Raw genomic sequence first — 24,636 nt, 5'->3', positions numbered from 1 at the left:
GCGGACTATATCCGAAATCGAACGTTTGCCCATGTCAAGGAAAAGTGGCTTCAATGGGGTCGAAGTGGGGAGGGAAACTAAATCTCTTACAAACTTGTTCTCGGCTCTGATTAGATCATCCACTTTCTCACTTCCCCAGAGTTCAGAGCCATATATTGCAGAAGCCAGTGCCTTTCCGTCATAAACAGCAAGAGCTGGAGCTATAGGTCTGCTGATAGACAAACGCTGGTTGCTTAGAATAGAATAGCTCCAGATGTTATTTTTAGGTTTAGGAGCATTTTGGCGACATGGGTATCCCATTTTATTTTGCTGTTAATCCTTACTCCCAGGTAGTCAAATTCCTCCACCACCTCTAGCGGTGACCCATTAAGACTGATATTACTTCTCTTAGCTTTTGTGGAAGGAGGCATTACCATCAGTTTTGTTTTAGAGGTGTTAATTATCAGGCCGTGTGCAACACAAAACAGAGTAAATCTGTTTATCAATTTCTGGAGACCAGACTGGGTTTTAGACATCAGGAGGGTGTCATCTGCGAAGAGGAGGGTAGGTGTTTTTTCCCCTGCCAGGACCGGGGCATCGGCATCGTCCTCCCTCAAATGGTCCACCACCCCATTTATAAAGAGGGAGAACAATGTCGGGGCCATCACACAGCCCTGGCGCACCCCCCTGTTCACAGGCACCCTCTCAGTAAGTTGTTCCTGGTTCCCCCATCTAATTCTAGCGTAGTTGTCCTGATGGAGTTTGGCAATAAACTCCAGAAGATACAGTGGGAACCCCATGTCCAGCAGCACCCTCCACAGCCTATCGCGGAAGTGTGGCTCACTGGTTAGAGGAGGCATATCCTGAAGCAGAGGTCAGACCCGGGACCAGGGTTCAATTCCCGACGCGGCAGGGTCTGAGCCCAAGTGTCCACAGACTCGATAATTCTCACTTTGGTGCCTACTCGAATCATGGGTTCAACTCTGGGCAATAGCTTGCTTAATCTCCACTACGGCCCCCCGCGGCGGGATGCCTGGCTTTCACCTTGGGGATGCCCAGTACGGGTTATCTCACAGGGAAAAGCCAGGACGGGTTCCCAATGCAAACGCCGAGATGCCCAAGGGTAAGTCGAGCGCTATATAAGAACACACATATATATATAAACTCCAGAAGATACAGTGGAAACCCCATGTCCAGCAGCACCCTCCACAGCCTATCGCGGGGGACCAGATCGAAGGCGCTCTTCAGGTCTATGAAAGCCAAATATAAGGTTCCCTTCATGAGGGTAACAGACTTCCAATATATAGCACAGAATCTGAAGACCTGATCCATTCTTCCCACGTTTTGTCGGAAGCCTGCCTGGAAATGAGACAACACGTTCCCTTCCTCAAGCCAGATGCCTATTCTGTTGACAATGACCCTGCCAACTACTTTCTGAATGACGTAGATTAACCTAATCGGTCTGTAGTTGGTAGGGTCCTCCCTATTGCCTTTCTTATATATGGTGACCACTTCCGCGCCCTTCCAAGAATCTGGGACAGGATATCCACAGAGAATTAAATTCATTATCAGGGCGATAAATTCATTAGCAGGGCTGTTAGTTAGTTGTGATGATCTCCATTAATTGATCTTTGAAAGCAACATTATTGCCTGGTGGATGGTAAAGCGCATGCAGGTAGCACTTTTGATTGTCTGCAGTTCTTATATTGAGACCTAGGTATTCACAAGATTCGAGAGGGTCTGCTTGTATTTGGTTGACTAGTTAGGGCATTAGAACGGAAATGGCGCACTAACTATGAAGAAACAGACCAGAACAACTATAAAGCTGCATGTCGCCACTACCATGGGCAGATAAAAACCGCAAAAAAAGACTACTATACCGAAGCCATAATCAATAGCAAAAACAGGCAAAAGGAAATCTTTAAAATAATCAACACCTTCACTAACCCTAAATCAATACAAAAAGAGATTCCTCCCTCCCAGAATTTATGCAATACAATAGCCAACTTCTTCGAAGAAAAAATTCAAAATCTTACAAAAGACTTCCCCGACCCACAAGGAATCAGAAAATGTAGTTGCCACAAACACCACTGCCCCCCTGCTCACCTTCCCTCCGGTCAGCTTAGAGGACTCCTGGGCAGAAACCTTAAAGATTAAATCAGGGTCTCCATTTGACCCCTGCCCCCCATATGTCCTCCACACAATGGTGGGCATTGCCAACCCTATTATAAATAACATCCTCAACTCCTCACTTAACCTTGGCCTAGAACCCGAGGAATGGAAACTTGCAGCAGTGAAGCCCCTGCAGAAAAAACAACTAACAGACCCAACCACCTTGACCAATCTGCGACCCATCTCCCTGCTTCCAGCTCTCTGTAAGCTAACGGAAAATTTTGTGAACAGGCAGCTCACAGCCTTCCTGGAGGCAAACAACACATGGCACCCCAACCAAGCAGGTTTTAGGTCCCAGCACCCAACTGAATCAGCCCTGATATTCACCTCTGAAACATTAAGGGCTGCAATTGGCCAAGGAAAAAAGGCGGTCCTGGTGCTTCTAGACCTGTTCGCGGCGTTTGATACGGTCTCACATACCATCTTGGTGGACCGACTAGCCGCGGCAGGGATGCTGGGAACGTACTGGGATGGCTAAAAAGCTTTTTAGCCAACAGGTGACAAGTGGTCACCCTAGGCTAGTTTAGGTCTGAAGAAAAACAGCTCACCCTGGGAGTGCCTCAGGGTCCCCCTAAACACCATCACGTCCGCCCGGAATCTAGGGATCAGATTTGATTCCTCTCTGACTTTCAAACATCAAGCAGCGGTAGTGGCCGGAACATGCTTCCCCCTTTGTACCGCGTTTGGCCGCCATAAGTGTGGCAGGGTATGCTCAGACGTGAGTCCCTTGCTCACTTTGCCACTTGATTCAAGCAAGCCGGGCTGAAGACGGCTGGAATGCCGGAAACCGGTCCTCGGCAGCTTGTTTCCGGTCCAGGGAAGGCATGGCTTGGCAGTTCGGGCTGGACTGTTCCCATGAGGCACAGGGTCAGACTGATTTGCATATAGCCATGTCTGAACTGGGGTGGCAGAGTGGGCTAAAGAACGGTGATGGATTAAACCCAGATCTTTTGACTGGGTGTGAGTGTTTGATTGGTTCAGATGCTCCGTCCATTACCACCCCCTTTTGTACCGCTTTTGGCCACCATAAGTGTGGCAGGGTATGCTCAGACGTGAGTCCCTTGCTCACTTTGACACTGGATTCAAGCAAGCCGGGCTGAAGACGGCTGGAATGCCAGAAACCGGTCCTCGGAAGCTTGTTTCCGGTCCAGGGAAGGCATGGCTTGGCAGTTAGGGCTGGACTGTTCCCATGAGGCACAGGGTCAGACTGATTTGCGTATAGCCGTGTCTGAACTGGGGTGGCAGAGTGGGCTAAAGAACGGTGATGGATTAAACCCAGATCTTTTGACTGGGTGTGAGTGTTTGATTGGTTCAGATGCTCCGTCCATTACCACCCCCTTTTGTACCGTTCTCTATTTGTGGAGCGGGATGCGCTCCCTATGTCTTCGGATCTTGATCCTACGCTAGTAGGATATGATTTTCGTAAGGTCATAGCTGTCCTTTGTAATGTAGTTGAGTGGGGTATGAGAGGGGTGTTATCTTCCCACTCCGTTCTGTCTGGCTGATGTTCCCCTTGACTGGCCTGTGTGTTGGAGAGGTAAAGGCGCTAAGTCTTCACTCTGTAGTGGCGACGTGGCGGAAGTGGCATATGGTCTAGAATTATCCCCAGTCTCTGTATCCCTTACGTCCAAGGTGTCTCCTGTTAACGTTGTGTCTCCTGGTATCAATGTAGGTTGAGGTTCTAGATGGTCTCTCGGTGTTGTGAGGATAGTGTCGGTGGTGAATCGGGTGGTTAGCTCTTACAAATCAGCTACACCTCAAATCACATGGTGACTGTGTTTTTGCCTTGGACCCTCTATAGCACTGTGCTGTCTTTCACCTAGAGTTGTGCGATGTAATTACCGAAGACATGCATATGTGTTGTGTGCCTTTTAAGCAAGGCACACCTTTTAATACAGAGCATTGCTTTCTGCTCTGTGCTACATTGTATTTGTCGTACACGATCTGTTTTACTCTAGAAGCTATTTGTGACTAATATTTTCGATAGGATGTGTTAAAGAGGTGTAGTTTTCTTTCTTAATAAACCTATGCCTTGTTTTAGCTCAGAAATCACATTTGCATCAATGTGCACATTTAGCTAGACCGTAATTCCACAATGAAGGGTGCATTGTTTGTCTTTATTCACATAGTTTGCCACCATATAGTTTGTCTTTCCATGCTGCATAACTTTCCTTTCCATGCCACATACGAATATCCTCCTGCCTTATTATTTGCCTTCACTGCTGCATATTTCCAGATTTTATGAATAGTAACAGAATTATTTTCAGTATTAAGTTCCAATAATTGTTATTTAAATTCAATATTTAGAAATATGAAAAGTTAACCCATGCTTCTCTAGAAATATGTGACCTTCCATAGGTTGTGCAAAGAAACTAATCGTGTTTTTCATTAAAAAATGACCTTTATTGCCTTTAGAAATAATGAATGAAAATGATGGAGAGGTGAGAGACTTCATCAAAGTGAGCCATGAGACGTTATCCATGGATGAAGTGTCGCAGCTAGTAATCTCACCTAGCTGTGGAGCTGTGTCAATGTTCATAGGTAATCTGCCATTGATTTGTTAGTTTCAACGAAATTGTAACTGTGGTAGTTAGCAATCATAACACTGCATCCTGACAATGCTTTATTCACAAACGTGGTCTTTTTGAGATCAGGATTCATAAAATCAAGATATGGAAATAGACCATGGGCTGCTATGAAAGTATGCATCCTAATCCATTTAACCCATTTAACTATAGTTACAAGTTTAAGCATTACTTTTCCTCAGATAGGGTTCTACAAACATCACACCATTTATATGAAGGAGGCTGTAACTAGCTGGTTAGTTTCTCTGCTTCTCTCTCATTACTAAAAATATGTAGCTGTTTTAGAAGAAAAGGAAATAAACACACACTTGCTACAGTTCTGTGATCAAAAACACACTCTATGCTGGAATCAACACTTAACTGACCAGAAGACTCCAGGCCATATAAACTTCAGCGGTCACGCTCACTCTCAACCCCCCTCCGGCACTCGTATCACCCTGCACCTCAACAAGCTCCATTTCCCCCCCCCCCCCCCCCCCCCCCGCTCCCTCCCCCAAAGCCACAAAGGAGCACTCATCAAATTTCTCATGCAAACATGCAAAGCCTTACGCAACATTGGCCCAATGTACCTCACAACCGCATAGATATCCACAAACCTACTGCTCATTCGACTCCTATTCACACCCTCAGCCCCCGTATACGTAGAACCAGATAGGGCGGCCATTCCTTGTCCTATCTCACTCCTAAAGCATGGAATTACATAACACATCAGAGGCCCTCCTCATTTCTTGAATTCCACAAGAAACTTAAGACCTTGTTCTTCACCTAACCCTGACAATAGCTCAGCCCATACAACTCCTACTTCAGCGCCAGGATTGTCTTCCATGTGAGTTGTGTGCTATACAAATGCTCATAACATAACAAAACGAGATAGGATTTTTGTTGTTTTAGGAGCATCATTTAGCGTATTAATGACATGAAAAGAAACAATGCTGACCCTAGATCAGAGACCATTGCAGTGTGGTTTTAGATCCAGGTGACACCATGAACAATATACACAATAAACAGGTGACTTTTGAGTTCTGTGATAATCCGTAACCTTTCTAGTACACATCTTCGCAAATTAACCAAAATATTTAAAGCACCTAATAAGTGTCAACTTTGTACAATCATTTGTCTCTTTGTTTTTAGGTATGGCAGACAGTTTGCTGTCTGTCAGATCTTATGCAGACATAAATTATACAACCTATATTAAACAACATAGAAAGGAAAGCTTTTGGTCATTCCTCTATCACCATTGGCTCGTTTAGCTGAGACCCCCAGGCATTGGCTCAGTGGGCTGTTTATCATGTTCTGGATCAACCCATGGCTTTCAGCAAATGTTTAAATATATTCAACATAGTCCTATCTAGTACCTAAGGCTATAAGCAGTTTAACACCTCTCACAGAACATGATTGTAGCTCTGCAAAATCTGTGCTTGTGGTGTTTTTACTGGTTCCGCTAGACCTATAAACAAAAACAGGTGCAGAAAATATAGGTGATTAAAAGAAGAAGAAAGTTTAAAAGCTGTTTTTGTTAGATTTGTAAACTAATAATCTTACCCTGGCATATCATGTCAGCACCTAATCTACATTATTTGCCTGTCTTGTGTTCTGTAACCATGCAGTTATTTTGAAACTTCAGTAGTCAATTTTGAAGTCTTCAGGATTCAGGTCATATGACATAATTTTCTGGGATGGTTTAAGGTCAAACGTCACATGATGTCAATACCTGTCATGTCATTAAGGTCAAAGCGTGTGTGATGTCACTTTCTCTCTCATTTTGCTTAATCGTTAACCCTGCCGGCAGCCTCATCCTTCCTTTAAAAGTGATATCAAAGTTGGAAAATACCATTTTCAGAAGAAAGACACAGAAGAGGAAGGGGCAGCTTTGTTAGGTTTCTGATTTTGCACAAGTAGAGCCAGGCTGTGTGGCAGAATATGCATATAATATTCCCCCAAACACCCAGGCTCGACTGCACTGTTATGTTCCTTTGGCTGGCAAAAAGCCCAGTAGTTGCTGTAATTACACTTGTATGTGCATCTGTGCCTCGCCTTCTTTGACATGCTTAGCAGTGAGAAGACCTTTTCAGGCTGCAGTGAATGGACCTGATAAATGGATCATAGTCTGGACACCTTCTGCTGAAGGACGTTGGCAGCACTCAACCACCTACTATAGTCAGTTCCTGATTTATGTATATATGTATCTATTTATTTATTTTTTGGCACACGAATAAACATGGTCTCCAGCATTCCACATACCTACTCAATACTATTATACACTTTTGTATCTATCATAGTCCTATTTTTATTGTATTAACTTACGTTGACAATCATGGAGGGGTGAGCGGCCACACTTAGACATGGGTCTCTAGTGTGGACTCTTGGCCCATTAAGACTTCTTGCCAGCCCTGTGGGCTCAATTTGCAAAGTGCTTGTGGTTGTATCTGTCACCTCACTTGGACTTGAGTTAACACTTGAGTTCTCAGAATAAGGCACACTCAGATCCAGAACAAGGATTTACGGAACCCCCATATGAAATGCCATTTTGACATTTGGGTTTTCCCTTGCCTTTAGCGGTACAGTCTATGAGGTGGCACGTGCAATTTGGGGTCTTCTTGTGGCCTTTTGGTACCTTTTGCCACACATGTTGCAATTCCTAAGCATTTCTAAACCTTTTGCTACACTTGTCCTTCCGTCACGTCTCCACAACTTTCGCTGTCCTTGTCCGTTCAACCACCACATGTTTAATGCGGTTTGCTAACGAGGTCTGAGAGAGGTCATCTCTCTCAAGTTCTTAATCTACCTGGGCTGTACTGTTTACTTCCGTTTTACACTCGGTGTACGTCTTACTTCAGAGATAAGGTGGTGGTATCCAGCCTTGTGCCCCCTTCAATTCTGGGCCATCTGACCTGGCCTCGTCCCACCTACCCTTCGATATATCTTCCATCTTAGTATGGTTGCATCTTCTCCATCTTGAACCGGTCCTTTTCTAGCCTGTATTGATTAAGTATTACCGAAGTAGGTAGTTGTGGCTTTTAGCTGACAACACAAGCCATTTGAATTTTCCAGTGCTAATTTATTTAAACACAGTTTTCATCGGATTAACACAAAGTCGCGAGCGCTAAATATGCGTTTATCATACTCCTAGCTAAACGGGAGTCTGCAAGAGAAAGGATAGCCGTCAGCCACTAACAATTAACTTTTATACTGTTTACCTAAGGTGTACAAAGGCTATGCGCACCATGGTACATGAACTTGTTTGAACAAGAAGAACGGAAATTCACAAAGTTCAAGCAATCTACCATTTGTGTGTATCATAAACTGACAAATCTGGGTTTTCGTACTTTAACATATGATTGCTTTGGTATTTTCATCCGAATTGCATCTTCTCTGGGGTTTTCACATATCTTGTAGCGGATGTCGTTTGTGGGTATAGATTTCTATTTAAACGTTTTCTTTTTTAGACTCCTCTCACGCCTGTGCCAAACGACATGTAAAAGTACTCAAAACGAAGCCCTGAAGATAGCTCTTATCTTGCAAACATAATTATATAAAGAAGTTAACATGCCAAGTTGTTAATTTGCTACATTAACTAACGTCTTAGTCATCTGCCACTTAAGTCACTTGAGTTTGTTCTCTTCTTAGGTTTCATATACAGTTCGGACTCCTGTTACTTAAATTTTAATAATTCATATTCAAGCACAGATTGTGATCGAAGATCATGTTATCTTGCATAAGAGCGCAGTACAAACGTCATGTTTTCAAAAGAACGATAATTGTCATGAAACTAGAGGGGGTCCATAAGGTGCATAGGAACCAGATGGACCTACCATCTTGCTGATTTATTCATGAGAATTTATGATGCCACTGGTGCGAGGTTTCAAGGTAGTTGCACTTGATGTCCTTCTCCAGTTTTACTTAAACAGCAGTGCCTAGGCTTCTCTATTTCTACAAAATTAATATTTTGGACAAGCCGGGGAGACCGACTGCCTATAATAGCTTGTAAGAACAGCCTTCCATGTTTTTGTCAATAAAAAGCTTACTCTGATTGAGGTGCGTTTCTGGGTCAGTAATTGAGCAATATGTCACACTGGCTCCGAATATTGCCAGGCGGTTGTCACATAGTCTCTCCGTCCCAAATGCCACTGCCCGTTATTTTTTTATTATGTTATGCATGCCGTCCATGGGAAGCATCTATCGTTTGCTATGACGTTGCCACAGTTAACAACAAAACTCGTTCCCCACTGTTGCTACGTCATAAAGGCCTTCTAAGCTAGGCAGGCAAGCAGTAGTAGTTTTTTGCTAAAACCCTACTTCATTACTCACTGACTCAACTTCAATTATGCTCTTAAATCACACAATGGTTTTATGCAGAGTAAAATTTTAAGCAGAATCCTTTTCAGAAGGGAGGAGTATATACCCAAGAACACACGTTTGAAATAGTTCTGTTGCTCTGATGTTAACATTGTTTTTGAATAAGATTACGATGATTTCAAAAAGCAATTAAACAAAAGATGTTGAAAGCATGATCACTCCCACACAGCGAGACCACAAACACCCACTCGTTGGGCAACCTCCGTGCACCTTTATAAACTACGTTCATAGTCTTTCCCTTCACAGGTTAAGCTTTCTCAGTTCTGTGCAAGTTGAAGTGCTCCTGTAATTTTTTACTGAGAATAAGGAGTATTTCCTGGGTAGATCACACATATATTCCCAGTCTTATTCACAATTCCTCTATTATCCATGGTGAAGGTATATGAGGCTTTCCCTTTGAAACTGAAATAGGGAAAACAGATATGTATGTGTATATATGTATAAATATATGTGTGTGTGTATATATATATATATATATATATATATATGTGTGTGCATGTGTATATATATATGTTCGTGTGTATTTATATGTATGTGTGTGTGTGTGTGTGTGTGTGTGTGAGAACTCATGATAGTTCTCAAGTTTAGGTGGAAAGCAGCTCCAGTATAGCGCGCTCTCAACACCAGCGACACTCTAAATTTGCTCACCTCCATTGTCTGCTTTTTTATCAAAGTCTTTAAGCTTAGGATTAGCACAGTGCCATCCACGCGAGATAGTAAGGGACAAAGTCTTTTGCCATTTCTACAGCAAAATCTTTAAGCATAGGATTAGCACAGTGCTATCCATGCCCAGCTGTAAAATGACCAAAGCCGTTTACCATTCCAGGCACAGTATTACAGCTTTGGATTGGTAAAATACCATTCAATGAATATAACAAACACTTGTTCCGCTCTCACCAGAGCTCCTCAGAGAGGCATATCCCCATCCAGACACAAGGGAGCACACCGTACAAGTCAAAACACTACCCTTTCAGGCATAGAGCGACCCACACCATGCAAAAAAAGAAGCAGAGAACTCAGGGTAGTTCTCAAGTTTAGGTGGAAAGCAGCTCCAGTATAAAGCACTCTAAACACCAACGACACTCTAAAACTGCTCATCTCAAATGTCTGCTTTTCTATCAAAGTCTTTGGAAGGGGGTCCATTATCCCGATCGGCGTGGGATACATTGTGAGCTTAGGACGGCTCAAGCTCCACCGCCGGTGCTCAAGAGCACCAACGTTTGATAAACGATAGGAGTCTGTACCAGTGAGGCTCTGACGGACACTGGGAACACTTGCATCTATTATCATTTTTGTAGTATTTCTCTCCTTGCCTAATCATGCATTCTTCTGGTCGGCCTATTGAGGAGGAACAGCCATTTGCACCACCAAGTTTAGTGAGGGGTTCGTCGACAAAGAGTAAAATAATCTTCAAATTGATTGTTGTGATTGCTTCAGCAACAATACTTGGAATACTTGGAATGTCTTGGTTTCTGGAGGAGGAATTTCCTGTGCACTCCTTGTTAGGTACTACTGCCACTCCCACTGAGCACATTTGTGTTACCCTAGCCCCCACAAAGAAGCGCATAGACCATCTTACACTGGCAATGTATTTATACAAATGTTGCATCAGGCTCCTAATGTGTTCAATACAACTAATTGTTGGGTGTGTAGATTTCTCTTCTCAGTTACTCATAACTTGTCCATGCCACTATCGTATATTGGTAACTGTGAAGGTTGGTACGAATTGGTTCGACTGGTGCACTTCCAATTTCAACTTTCTACTTTGGGTATGACACCCTCTGATTCTCACACTGCGGTTGAGTATTTACTCTTTTAACAAGGGTTTACCCACATAGGACCAGCAGGAGCAGGGACCCTAGGTACATTGTCCTCAAAGCCCAGTGTGAACGCGTACCATAAAGTGAAAAACGATGCCTGGTTTTGAACGGAAATGGCTGATTTTCAAAGGTTTATCACCAATGAGTATTTTCAATCCTTCCAAGTTTGCAATATTACCGAAGACTAACCAATACCAGTGTCAGTGGTCAATACGACCGCTAGTTTTTGTGTCCTGGGGATTGAAGAGATAAGGGTGGGGAGAGTACATGTAAATTCACCTACAAGGTGAATACGACTAATAGTCCGCCTTTGATCATGCCCCATAATGTCTATTTTGTCTGTGGGTGCCAAGCTCATGTCTGGCTCCCGAGGGGATGGTCAGGCAAATGTTATCTTTCTTTTCTTCTTCCCCCTGTATACGTTGCTGTTGTATATTTATACTTTTTTCAATATGGCTACTTGGTGTCTGTAGTCCTTTCTTAGTGTTTCTATCTTCTAACCTAAGAGTGTTCTATCTGGTGTGTGGGGATTCCAGCCTTGGCAGTTGGTCTGGTCAGCTGTGAGGTTTTACTGCTCTGCTGTCTTATCCTGTATTATCTTAATAAACCTATCTTAATAACTTAAAGACGTGTCCTGCTGCCTACCTAATCTACCTACAACATTTTGGTGACGAGGTTGGGATTCAAACCCACGCATCTTATTCCACAATTTGAGAGAGTTGCTCTTAAGCAAGTGTTGCAGATATAAAATAAGAAGAAAAAAAATCAGACTTGAAATCATAAAAGACTATATATCTCATGGAAAGAAATGCAACTGGAAACATTTGGAAAATGTAATGTGTATTTCAATAATGACCTTGAGAAAACTATAGCAAGTGAACTGCAAATCTAATTTTAACCAGAACATAGAATTGGGTCTCAAACTCAAATTCAGAGAAAACAAAGGACTGAGGGAGTGAGCCCTGATCCTGGACCGGGAGAGGACAAAGCAAGTCCCAGAACCGGCAAAACTAGAACCAGGAGAGGACAAAAGATGTCCCAGGAACAGAAGGGGACAAAGGCCCCATAATTAATACCGCGGGACGATAAAGCAAATACCAGGACCTGCAGAACCAAGACATTGGAGAGGACAAAAGATGTCCCAGGACTGGAAGGGGACAAAGGCTTCCGGAATTACGACCGGGAGAGGACAAAACTAGTCCCAGGACCGGCAGTACCAGGAACCGGAAGAAGACACAGGCCCCAGAATCAGTACCGGGAGAGGACGAGGAATGTCCCAGGACCGGAAGGGAACAAAGGTCCCGGAACCTAACCGGGAGAGGACAAAGGATGTCCCAGGACCGGAAGGGGACAAAGGTCCCAGAATCTAACCGGGAGAGGACAAAGGATGTCCCAGGACCGGAAGGGGACAAAGGTCCCAGAATCTAACCGGGAGAGGTCAAAGGACGTCTCTGTACCGGGAGTGGACAGAGGTCCCAAAACCAGAACCGGGAGAGGTCAAAGGATGTCTCAGGACCAGGAGTGGACAAAGGAATTCCCAGGACCGGGAGAAGACACGACCAAGATTCGTGACAGGCTGGTTCCTAGAACCAGGACAAAAGTTTAAAGGTAACTCAGAGGCCCTAACCACGACTAGAGGCCCATAACCCGGAAAAAGTACCAGAACCTAGACATCTGGTCCCGAACTTCATCTTGGACAAGAGATCTGACTCTAAATTTTTTCTACGCGAACATCCTTCCAGAGCTTTTGACCCATTGAGGCACTTGTTGAACTGTTCTATCTTCAACAATGAGCGAGAAGCTGCGACGGACAAACCCTGATCTAAGAAAGTAAACTGTCTATTTCCGTTTTTGATGGCTCGTAGAGAGTAGACTGGCTCTTCATGTTTTGTCAATCAAAGGGGCGAAGGTGGTCATCATGATCTTCATCATCATTCTCATCTTGATCCTGATTCTCTTCCTTTGTGTTCTGGAAGTTCATGAGGTCTCTGACCTCCTACGTGTTATATGTTTTCTTCTTGTTTTCCATGCTTTAACTCTTAGTATGTGTTTGAGTCTTTCATTTGTGTTTATCTGTAAAGGGAGAAGATGTGTTGTATATTTATACTTTCTTCAATATGGCTACTTGGTGTCTGTAGTCCTTCCTTAGTGTTTCTAACTTCTAACCTAAGAGTGTTCTATCTGGTGTGTGGGGATTCCAGCCTTGGCAGTTGGTCTGGTCAGCTGTGAGGTTTTACTGCTCTGCTGTCTTATCCTGTATTATCTTAATAAACCTATCTTAATAACTTCAAGACGTGTCCTGCTGCCTACCTAATCTACCTACAACAGTTGCCCCGTCCAATTACCATAAAAATTTTCAGCTGCAACGTAGGAGCACCTACTTGTTCAGAGTCAAAAGGGTTGTGGACACAAAGGACATAGATCAGACAGACACCACTACACAGCAATTCGGGGATACTATGAAGGGTCTACTACCTTTTTGGTGCCCCATGGCTAATAGCCTCCAACTTCGTCGGTTTATAACAGTTGTGGAGTGGGTCATCAATACAACTGCTGGAATAATGACAAACATCACTGCTGAGCTCCAGGCTACGAGATTAGTCACTTTTGCACTACAGGATGGTGCTAGACGTCATACTTGCAGATAGTGAAGGGGCTTGTCGCGTCTTGGCAGCAGCTGTTGTATTGATCACGCTCCCAACGTGTATGCAGCTATGCAAAAATGACAGACTTTCGTCTGACATACGCCAAGAGACAGGTATTTGGACACTATAGGGTGGTCTTGGAACATACTTACATTTTGGGGTTGGAGGATCCTCACTTTTCCGGCTGTGGGTGCTTGTATCTTCTTGACATGTTGCCTCTGCATACAATGCCTCCAAGCGGTTGCTCTTATTGTGTCACTATCATCACTCCCAAGCAGAAAATGTCAGTTCATGACACAAATGCAGCAATTATGTTACAAAAGGACATTGATGCAGATTGAAGAAGGAATTTTTGAGACTACATCCTTCCTTGCAGCTTCTATTCCTGACACTGAATGTATGGATTGTTTCAAATACTGATGTCCCTTTGCCCATATGCATGTTATGTCCACTCCACCCACCACATAAATTGGTTAGCTTATGCTAAAAGAAGGGTCTGTTGGAATGGAAATGTTTGTAGCTATTTTGTCCTTCCATGTAAGTTAGCATCCGCTGCACCATTTTATGTTTGCCCGCCATTTTGAACCACAATCAAAACTAATGTCTGTCTCTCTCTGAAAAATGGTTTCTGGTGATGTTCAATTCTCCAAAGTCCTTGCTCTTCTATTGAACACACTGTTCTTATTAGCGCATACCTTTCCCACTAGACAGAGGTCTTCTCCCACCAGTCTAGTGGCGGGCACGGACAGAGTGACCTTGGGTAAAAGATACTGTGTGCCTGGCCTCAGAGTTGAAAGCCATCCTACTGTACTTCTTTGTTTAGCTGCATCTGCTTGGAAAATTCCATTATGGGTTTGCCTTCCTTGGTTCTGAAATGTACATAATGTATCGCTATGTTTGCTGATGTCAATCCTCTCTACAGCACCCCTAAGTCACTTGGTAGACGGGGCTCCGCTCGAGCGTACCTGAATAAACATATATTGGTTTGAATTCCCTACTGTCTGACTGACCGACTCATTTGTTATGGAAAGGCTGAGAGGTGGTCGCGAGTGACCTGGGTGACCGTAAAAGGGCCACTTCCTTCGGTGTGTATTCATAGGTAAGGAATCTGTGGCTCACCTTCAGTAAGGCCTTATCTAGTGGAGACTATATCTAGCCACAGATTCCTTACCGACCTACCCATCCTCCCAGCTCTGAGAACGGATTTCTAGGGACAGGGCTGACCCCTTTCAGGGCCCTAGTTTTGACACACCAGTGGTCAGTGTTTATCGTGGCTCTACGCTTCTGGTGTGGAAAGTTGTGAAAAGAAACTGATGTCAGCGCACCTTGGTGGTGCTTATATAGGTACCACTATGTCACTTCCGGCAAAGCCGATGACTGATGCAGAGCCGATCACCGCCACCTACCGGCTTGCAGGGGTATATCTTCCATATCCAATCTGACACGAGGGGACATTCACAGGTAAGGAATCTAGGGCTTGATATATTCTCTATCAGACAAGGCGTTACTGAAGGTAAGTAACTTGTTCTATGATTCAAAATTGCCCTCTTACTATGTGTTTTCTACGCCCTACTGAACTCTAATGACTCGCTGATTACCATGTTTTACTTTGCTCTGTTTATTATCCCCAATAATTACTCTGCCCTCATTAGTTAGTACAAGATGACAACCGTCGCTTTACAAAACCCAAACAAATCAAAAGTGAGATATGACTTGGGTTTAATGGAAATAATTGTAGTAGAACTGAGAAGCAGCAGGTGGCAGCAGAATCAAAGATAGGAGAGCCAGTAATATATTCACTATTTAAATGTTGCTACCAAGCCATCTTATTTTATGCCTTCCGGTTTTCTTCTCTTTTCATTAAATATTGTGCCAAATCTTAATGGAGGGAATTCTTACGTAGTGGTTCAGGAATACATTTTACATTCGTCGATTCTTTAAACAGCCTTTGCTGTTTTCGTGGAGTACAGAAAACTTAAAGGCAGCAATTACAAACCGTGTCAAATTGTGTAAATAAGAGAAACCTCGTATTGTTAGCAAAACACAATCTTGTCAAATGATAATAAAGGAAATATGTAACTTTCTTTTTATTTTATATCATCCAACTCTTTATGTGGATAGGTGCCAAGTGGTCCATGTCAAGGGTGGCGGCGTCAGATGGTTCGTTTTTTATTTTTTTGAACAGCAGACCCTTGCCTACTGGGGTTTTGCTCTTACAATTTTAACTACAGGCTTCAAACCCTCAGCATGCTTGATATTTCAGCCCAGCTCAGTGTAGCATTCAAATTCATCGTTTTATGGCCACCATGACACCTCAGTTTGGACCTAGCATATGCAAATCCGCCTCGACCCCGCGCCAATAGGAATTTAAGCAACCCAAAGCTGGTTTCACCTGTATTGGGTCTCATTAGTAGGATCTAGCTTGGTTCCAGTGGCACAGTGAGCATAGGACACACTTCTGGACATAGCCCTAACATTTTGGGCAGTACATCAAACATACAAAAGGTGATGCGAGGAATGCTTGCAATAAGTCAAAGCACAGCAATCATTTGGGATTGTGTTCCACAGTTAGGTGCCACTTGGGTTGCTTGAGTTCTGGTTTGGGGAGGACCTGGCCTGGCAGTTTGGGCTGGACTGTTCTGTTGAAGCAAGGTCATCACTGAAGTACATATGGCTGGGTTCAATTTGAGGGATCATGGTGTACAAAAGAAAGATGGGTTGGGATGCTACTCCAAGCCATTGCGGTAGTTAGGAAATTCCAAACTTCTTGCCATCACCTTTTGTGTGTTTGATGCAAAAATGGTAACCAGGTGTAAATTTCATGTAATATATTGCATAAAAAGCTACTGCCTGTGGTTAACATCAGCCTAGCTGATATTAACTTCTGCCAGTGAACGCAAGCAGTGTTTCTTTCTTGCATTAAGGACAGCAGTATGCAAAAACTACTGTAATGTGCCCATACCGTAAAAACAGCCTATATAATACACGTTTTCATAAATATAGCAACTGATCAAATATGACTATGAGTACAGTTTACAGCAAAGTGGCGAAAATACAGCCGGCAGCAAAGTAGATTTTAGTTTCAGGGATAGGAGTCCCACAGAAGAAACACTCTTGCATCATTGCCTTAGTTTAACGCTGCTGAAGCTGGTTTATTTAAACACCAGCTGAAAGCCGGTGTTATTTTGAGTGGCACCGTCCATCAGTTTTTGGAAGCATTATTTTCTGACTAGTGGTAAAGCAGTTTCCCCCAGCGGCAAAATATTTACCACTGGCAGTAATTTCAGCACACCTTAACCCAGTCGAACAGATTTTACTGGTGGACTGTATTTTCTTCTTTACTGATCATTATCTACAACTGGCTGTAAATACCAACTTTTGTCACTGGAATTGCACCGCCACATACAGTCCCCACATGCCTGAAATGTACTCATAGAAGTACTCAAGGATATTACCAATGACTCAGATTTCTTTGACCAACTCTGGAAATATTTGTGAATCCTTAATCTAGAATTTGCTCAATACATAAGTAACTCCACTGCATTAATCAATACTTTTATGAATCTGCTCTTAGTTGCCAAATTGACTAAATATTCAGTCATAACTTTTGCTTAGTCGTAAGGCTTCATTATTCTTTTTACATATTTTTCCATTTCACAAACCGTCCCAGTGGTTAATAATCAAGCATGCTTAACATGTTAATTTTGTGGATTCCAACAAGAACTCTTTGATAATTAAAATAATAACTGAATTATGTCTATTTTTGTAACCTGTTCATATGTAATTTACTTTTGGGTATGGTTAGGATTTTTAAAAAATGGGCTTTCAATTGTGTTTCATTATTCCTTTTTCTGAAACCGCATTTTCTAATGCGCACCTCCCATTTTTATAAACAATTGGTACACCTCACCATAACTTGCAGCATTTTACACCAGGTCCACATTCTGTAAGAAATGTGTTTTCATATTGGTAGAAACTGTATTTAAGAAAGGTTGGGCATACCATATTGTATACTTGTAAGTCTTGGCTCCTTCCTCTTCTCAAATGGCAGGCTCAGAAACTACTTGTTCGAGGCATTTGAGCTGCAGATCGTACACTATGCATTAGATCGCCACCTGGTGTTGGGCTCGGATGATTGCAGGTTGTTGTCTTCTTGGAGAAGTCTTTGTTGTCACGATATAGGTGACTCCTCCCTTGGACAATACTGGCCATGGGCATCGGCTCCATCCTTAGATTGTTTTTTTCCGCCACTGGGTTCGGATGAAAGTTTCTCCACTCCGGCTAGAAAAACTTTTCCAGCAACTTCGAAGCGCAAAACTTCCACAAACTTCAAGAAACTACCTTCGACATCGAAGACAAAGCTTTTCGACGACATAACTTCCATTCAGGTCATCGAAGTGGGCCGTTAGGCCTCTCGACGCCGTGCGGCCTACACCACATGTAAAGAACTCCGTTCAGGAAATACCCGAAATGCCAGACAAAATTCCCTCATAGCGATCATCACGAGGTTTGCAACCTCTGTCTATCGCCTGATCACAACGAGTCGACCTGCACAGCTTGTGCGTCCTTCCGATCAAAGAAGACCACCCGGGATCGGAGGGCCCGTCTACACTAGATGAGGAGATCCGCCCCAGCACCGGAGAATATCTTTGATGACGAGGTTCCGCTCTTTCAAGAAGAAGATTCGCCGGATCTCCAGATCGTATCAGAGGCAGAGAACTGCGACGACTCGATTACATCACGTCAACCCGCGAGTACCTCTGCCCCTGCACCGCATACACTGCCCAAGCCAAAGGAGAAAGTCAGCACTCCGCCCAAGGGACCCAGTCGAGACCAAGTGCTCCCTCTTAAAGCCCAGACTTCGAGCTCGGCTTCGAGGAAGACAACTACGCCTTCAGGTGCCTCAGCACCGAGAAAACCACACGTGCCGATTCCACCACCTCCATCGGCACCGAAGTCCAAAGATGCTTCGGCACCAAAGCCAAAAGACCCTTCAGCACCGAAACCGAAAGATTCTTCGACGCCAAAAGCGAAAGACCCTTCGGCACTGAAAGCGAAAGACCCTTCGGTACCGAGATCAAAAGATCCTTCGGCATCGCAGACTAAAGTAATACCGAATGAAGCTCCGGCTCCGAAGCCGTCGACATCCAAAGATGAAGATGGAAAGTCAGCTTCCACTCCGAAGACTCTAGCTCGGGTGACGACACCCGCAAAGCCTGATTCCGAGGTTCCTAAGCCCTCGGACACGCCTGCCGAGCCGAAAGCAACACCTTCGGCCCCAAGAACTTTGCCACAGGACGCTGTAACACCTCCCAAGGCAAAACGACAAAAACAACCTCTTTCGGAACCGAAAAAATCGACGCCGAAAAAGGTTATAGAGGAAGAAGAGGAAGAATTGTTCAGACCAGATCCTAAACAAAAGAGGATCTACATAAACCCAAAGACTGGACATGTAGGTGCAATACCTCATAAAATGAGAGCAGCAGAAACAACACCTACATCTGTGGTTCCTGTCAAGAAGGACTGTGCAACTTCCCCTATGCACCCTCCCTCTCCTGTATCTCCTTCCTCTCCTATCCCTCCTTACATTTCACCCCAAATCTCTCCTGTAGCCTCTCCTGCATCCTCACATTCACCGCAAACTGATGAGGTGTAGGACTTAGGTGGTGGGGAGCATCCACATGCGGACCCAAATACATATCCTCTAGATGAGGATCTCTATACTTTCCCACTACATAATGTGCCTGATGTCCCTGATCCACAGTTATACCCATCAAAGCCTTCTCCACCAGAGGACAGTATTGGCTTTATTCACCTCTTACACAGAGCTGCTGTCTACCACAATGTTACAATGCATTCTGATGACATTGAGGAGGATTTTCTGTTAGATACTTTTAAGCCATCACACAGATCTACTCAAATTCTTCCCTTGCGTAAAGGAGTCATTAAGCATGCTCCAGAAATATTCAAAGACCCGGTACGCGCTAGGTTACTTAATCCAAGAATAGAAAAGAAATATAGGCCTGCACCCGCTGATCCAACCTATATTAAGGGACATCCTCCTTGGTTGTGTCCAATGCAAGGAAAAGAGCGAATTCACAGACTTCTGGTGAAACGCCCCCACCTGACAAGGAATCCAAAGTTATTGATGCATCAGGTAAAAGGATTGCTGCACAAGCCACAAATATATGGCGCATTGCGAATACACAAGCCCTTCTCTCACGTTATGACAGGGCTCATTACGACCAGTTAGAGACACCACTACAGCACCTTCCAGATCAATTTAAAGATCAGGCAACTGAGCTCATTCAAGAAGGCAAATTAATTTCAAATGCCTCAATAAAATATGCACTAGATGTCGCAGACACAGCTGCTAGAGCTGTAAATACTAGCGTGATACTCGGGAGACATGCATGGCTGCGCATTTCCGGGTTCAAACAAGAAGTGCAAGCCACAATTTTGAACCAGCCTTTTAACCAAAACCAGTTATTTGGTCCAGAAGTAGACACTACACTGGAGAAAATGGAAAAAGACACAGACACAGCAAAGACAATGGGAGCTCTACAGTCCACACAGACTAGAGGTTCTTTTCATCGCTCCTGTTATAGAGGAGGCTCCAAGCAAACTAGAGCAGACACGACAACATCTTTCAAGACGCAAACACAAACATCCTCTAACAAAGGCTATTTTAGAGGAGGGTACAGAGGCAATAATAACAAGGGAAGAGGTTGCGGTAACAACAACAACCGCTCCTCTTCCACAACTAAACAGTGACTTCCCTCTGCTCCCCCAACAGCATTCCACTCCTGTGGGGGGTAGATTAACACAGTTCCTGCCTGTCTGGAACTCCATCACAACGGACAGGTGGGTGAGACAGATTATCCAACATGGCTACTGCCTAGAATTTACAGCAACCCCCCCAAACATACCACCCAGGCAGCGTCCTATGTCTACAGATCACCTGACTCTGCTTCAACAAGAAGTACTAGCCCTTCTACAAAAAGATGCTATTCAACTAGGCCCATTAGAGGAACAGGGGACGGGAGTTTACTTGCTGTATTTTCTAATTCCCAAAAAGGACGGGACACTGAGACCAATTCTCGACCTCGGGCCCCCAACCATTACATACAATCAGATTATTTTAATTTGATCACTCTGCAACAAGTGCTCCCACTATTGCAACAAGGCGATTTCCTTTCAACGCTAGACCTGAAGGACGCCTATTTTCACATCCCAATACATCCTGCTCACAGGAAATACCTACGGTTTGTAATACAAGGACAGCACTATCAATTCAAAGTCCTTCCATTTGGTGTCACAACAGCTCCACGGGTGTTCACAAAGTGCTTAGCAGTAGTAGCAGCACATCTCAGAAGACAACAGATACACATCTTCCCTTACCTGGACGATTGGCTCATAAAAGCCAAATCATTCCACCTATGTGTACAACACACTCAGCAGACAATTCAACTGTTGCATGACTTAGGGTTTACGATCAACTACACGAAGTCGCACCTAGAGCCTTCGCACGTGCATCAGTATCTAGGAGCTACCATAAACACATCTACAGCTCTAGCGTATCCCAGTCCAGCCAGGATACAGAGCATTCAAGCCTTAGTCTCAACTTTTCAACGCCAAGAGTCTCTCCAAGCAAGAGTGTTCATGAGATTAATAGGCATGATGGCATCTTGCATCTTCATAGTGCCACATGCAAGACTGCAAATGCGTTCATTACAAGAATGTCTGGCACAACAGTGGAATCAGGCTCAAGGTCAGCTCACAGACCTGGTGTTGGTAGACAGCCGTACGCATCGCTCTCTGCAATGGTGGAACACCAAAAACTTGACAAGAGGACGGCCGTTCCTCGAGTCTGTTCCACAAATAGTGCTCACACCAGACGCATCCCTCACAGGATGGGGAGCCCATCTCCTACACCACACTACTCAAGGTCGATGGAACAACCAACAAAAGCTGTTGCATATCAACCATCTGGAGTTGCTAGCGATATTCTTAGCACTCAAAACTTTTCAACTTCAAATACAAAACAAAGCTATCTTAATCCGGATGGACAATATGACAGCGATGTACTATGTACAAAAACAGGGGGGACACACTCTCTTCAACTGTCCCAGCTCGCACAGAACATTTGGAGATGGGCCATTCCTCAAAACATATATCTGTTAGATGAACACCTTCCAGAGGTTCACAATCAGATAGCGGATATGTTAAGTCAGCAGTCACAACAGATTCACGAATGGGAACTACATCCACAAGTTCTTCAACCATTCTTCCAACGGTGGGTGCACCCACACATAGACCTGTTTGCCACCCACGAAAATGCAAAATGCCCAAGTTTCGCCACCAGGTTCCCACACCCACGGTCAGAGGGCAATGCAATATGGATGAACTGGTCAGGCAGATTTGCGTACGCTTTTCCGACTCTCCCCCTCATTCCACTAGTGGTGCGCAAGCTCAAACAACAGTCTCTCAAGCTCCTTCTAGTAACTCCCACTTGGGCAAGCCAACCGTGGTTCACCACACTACTAGATCTCTCTCTAGTTCCACATCAAAAGTTACAGCTCACACCCTCGCTGTTAACTCAAAACCATGGAGAAATAAGACACCCAGACCCGAACCAACTGAATTTGGCGATCTGGCTCCTGAAGTCTTAGAGTTTGGTTATCTTAACCTACCACCAGACTGCATGAATATCATTAAAGAGGCTAGGAAACCCACAACTAGAGCGCGTTATGCCGCCAAATGGAAAAGATTTGCAATATATTGCAAACATAATCACATTGATCCACTGGATGCTTCCATCCAAAATATTAGTTGTTACCTTTTACATCTACAAAGGTCTAATTTGGCATACTCACCATACGCCTACATCTTGCAGCAATTGCAGCCTGTTTACAAAACAGACAACACCTGTCTCTTTGTAGGGTACCTGTAATTGAAGAATTTATGGAAGGATTAAAAAGAAAAATCCCTCCCAGGCTGCCACCTTCCCCAGTATGGAACCTAAATATTGTCCTTACGAGACTCGTGGGGACCTCCTTTTGAGCCTCTGCACAAATGTGAACTGCAATTTTTCACATGGAAAACTGCTTTCCTTGTTACTATCACCTCTCTCAGAAGAGTAAGTCAAATACAATTGTTCACTATACAAGAACCATCCTTTCAAATACATACTAATAAAGTGGTTCTCAGGTCTAATACAAAATTTCTTCCAAAGGTTATCACACCTTTTCCCCTAAACCAATCTGTAGAGTTACCTGTTTTTTTCCAAAACCCAGACTCTGTAGCAGAAAGGGCCTTACACAACGTGGATGTTAAAAGAGCTCTGCTTTACTACATAATCAATCAATCAATCAATCAATCAATCAATGACATTTATAGAGCGCACTACATACCCGTAGGGTCTCAAGGCGCTAGGGGTGGGGGGGGGGTGCCGCTACTGCTCGAACAGCCAGGTCTTCAGCTTCTTCCTTAAGGAGAGGTGGTCTTGGGTCAGGCGCAGGTCGGTCGGGAGGGAGTTCCAGGTCTTGGCGGCCAGGTAGGAGAAGGACCTTCCTCCTGTAGTCGCTCTTCGGATGCGGGGGACGGCGGCGAGGGCGTGGTTGGCTGATCGGAGGTGGCGTTTGGGAGCGTAGAAGTTGATTCGGCTGTTGAGGTAGCTCGGGCCTTGGTCGTGTAGGGCTTTGTGTGCGTGGGTGAGGAGGCGGAAGGTGATTCTTTTGTTGACGGGGAGCCAGTGAAGGTCTCTCAGATGTCCGGAGATGTGGCTGGTTCGTGGGATGTCGAGGATGAGTCTGGCTGAGGCGTTCTGGATCCGCTGGAGTCTCTTCTGGAGCTTGGCGGTGGTACCGGCGTATAGGGCGTTGCCGTAGTCCAGTCGGTTAGTGACGAGGGCCTGGGTGACGGTCTTCCTGGTCTCGGTGGGGATCCACCAGAAGATCTTCCGTAGCATGCGTAGGATGTTGAAGCACGCCGAGGAAACGTTGTTGACTTGCCTGGTCATGGAGAGGGAGGAGTCCAGGATGAAGCCCAGGTTGCGTGCATGGTCTGTCGGTTTGGGTGCGGTGCCCAGGGCGGGAGGCCACCAGGAGTCGTCCCAGGCGGAGGGTGAGGAGCCCAGGATGAGGACCTCCGTCTTGTCCGAGTTCAGTTTCAGGCGGCTGGTCGTCATCCACTCGGCTACCTCTTTCATCCCTTCGCGCAGATTGGCTCTGGCGGCGGCGGGGTCGTTGGTCAGGGAGAGGATCAGCTGGGTGTCGTCGGCGTAGGAGATTATGTTGAGGTTGTGTTGGCGTGCGATGGCCGCGAGGGGGCTCATGTAGACGTTGAAGAGGGTGGGGCTCAGAGAGGATCCTTGAGGGACGCCGCAGATGACTTCGGTGGCTTCTGACTTGTACGGTGGTAGGTGGACTCTCTGTGTTCTTCCGTCGAGGAAGGAGATGATCCATTCCAGCGCCTTGTCCTGGATTCCGACGTTGCTGAGGCGCTGTACTAGGGTGCGGTGGCAGACAGTGTCGAATGCCGCGGAGAGGTCTAGGAGGATGAGGGCCGCTGTTTCTCCGTTGTCCATCAGGGCTCGGATGTCATCGGTGGCGGCGATGAGGGCGGTCTCGGTGCTGTGATTGGCTCGGAAGCCGGACTGTGAGGGGTCGAGGGATCCATTCGACTCGAGGAAGGCGGCCATCTGCTTGTTGACGGTCTTCTCGATGACTTTGGCTGGAAACGGGAGGAGCGAGATGGGGCGGTAATTCTTGAGTTCGGTGGGGTCCGCTGTTGGTTCCTTGAGTAGAGCGCTGAGTTCGGCGTGCTTCCAGCTCTCAGGGAAGGTGGCGGTGTCGAAGGATGTGTTGATGATGTCTCGCAGGTGGGGTGCGATGACAGCGTCAGCCTTGTTGAAGACGTGGTGAGGGCAGGGGTCGGTCGGTGATCCGGAGTGGATGGAGTTCATCGTGCGGATGGTGTCTTCGGTGCTGATCGGGGTCCAGGCTTGGAGGGTGGTGGTGGGGGGTGGTTGTTCGGTCTTGGTGTGCGTTGGTTGGTTGTTGAAGCTGTTGTGTATGT

The 24,636-nt window shown here is 45.0% G+C and overlaps 1 protein-coding gene across 1 annotated transcript in view; it reads left to right on the top strand.

Moving 5' to 3' along the window:
• Positions 1–24,636, top strand: part of LOC147726514 (molybdopterin synthase catalytic subunit-like) — a 111,066-nt gene that overhangs the window by 22,182 nt on the left and 64,248 nt on the right. The window contains exon 2 of the mRNA XM_086960621.1: positions 4,567–4,692. Coding sequence (XP_086816747.1) covers positions 4,572–4,692 — 121 coding nt within the window. The 5' untranslated portion in view covers positions 4,567–4,571. The remainder of the gene's footprint in view (positions 1–4,566; positions 4,693–24,636) is intronic.

The sequence above is a fragment of the Lissotriton vulgaris genome, chromosome 3_1, assembly GCF_964263255.1.
Source record: "Lissotriton vulgaris chromosome 3_1, aLisVul1.2, whole genome shotgun sequence".
Lineage (NCBI taxonomy): Eukaryota > Metazoa > Chordata > Amphibia > Caudata > Salamandridae > Lissotriton > Lissotriton vulgaris.
This window is presented reverse-complemented; position numbering and strand designations above follow the sequence as displayed.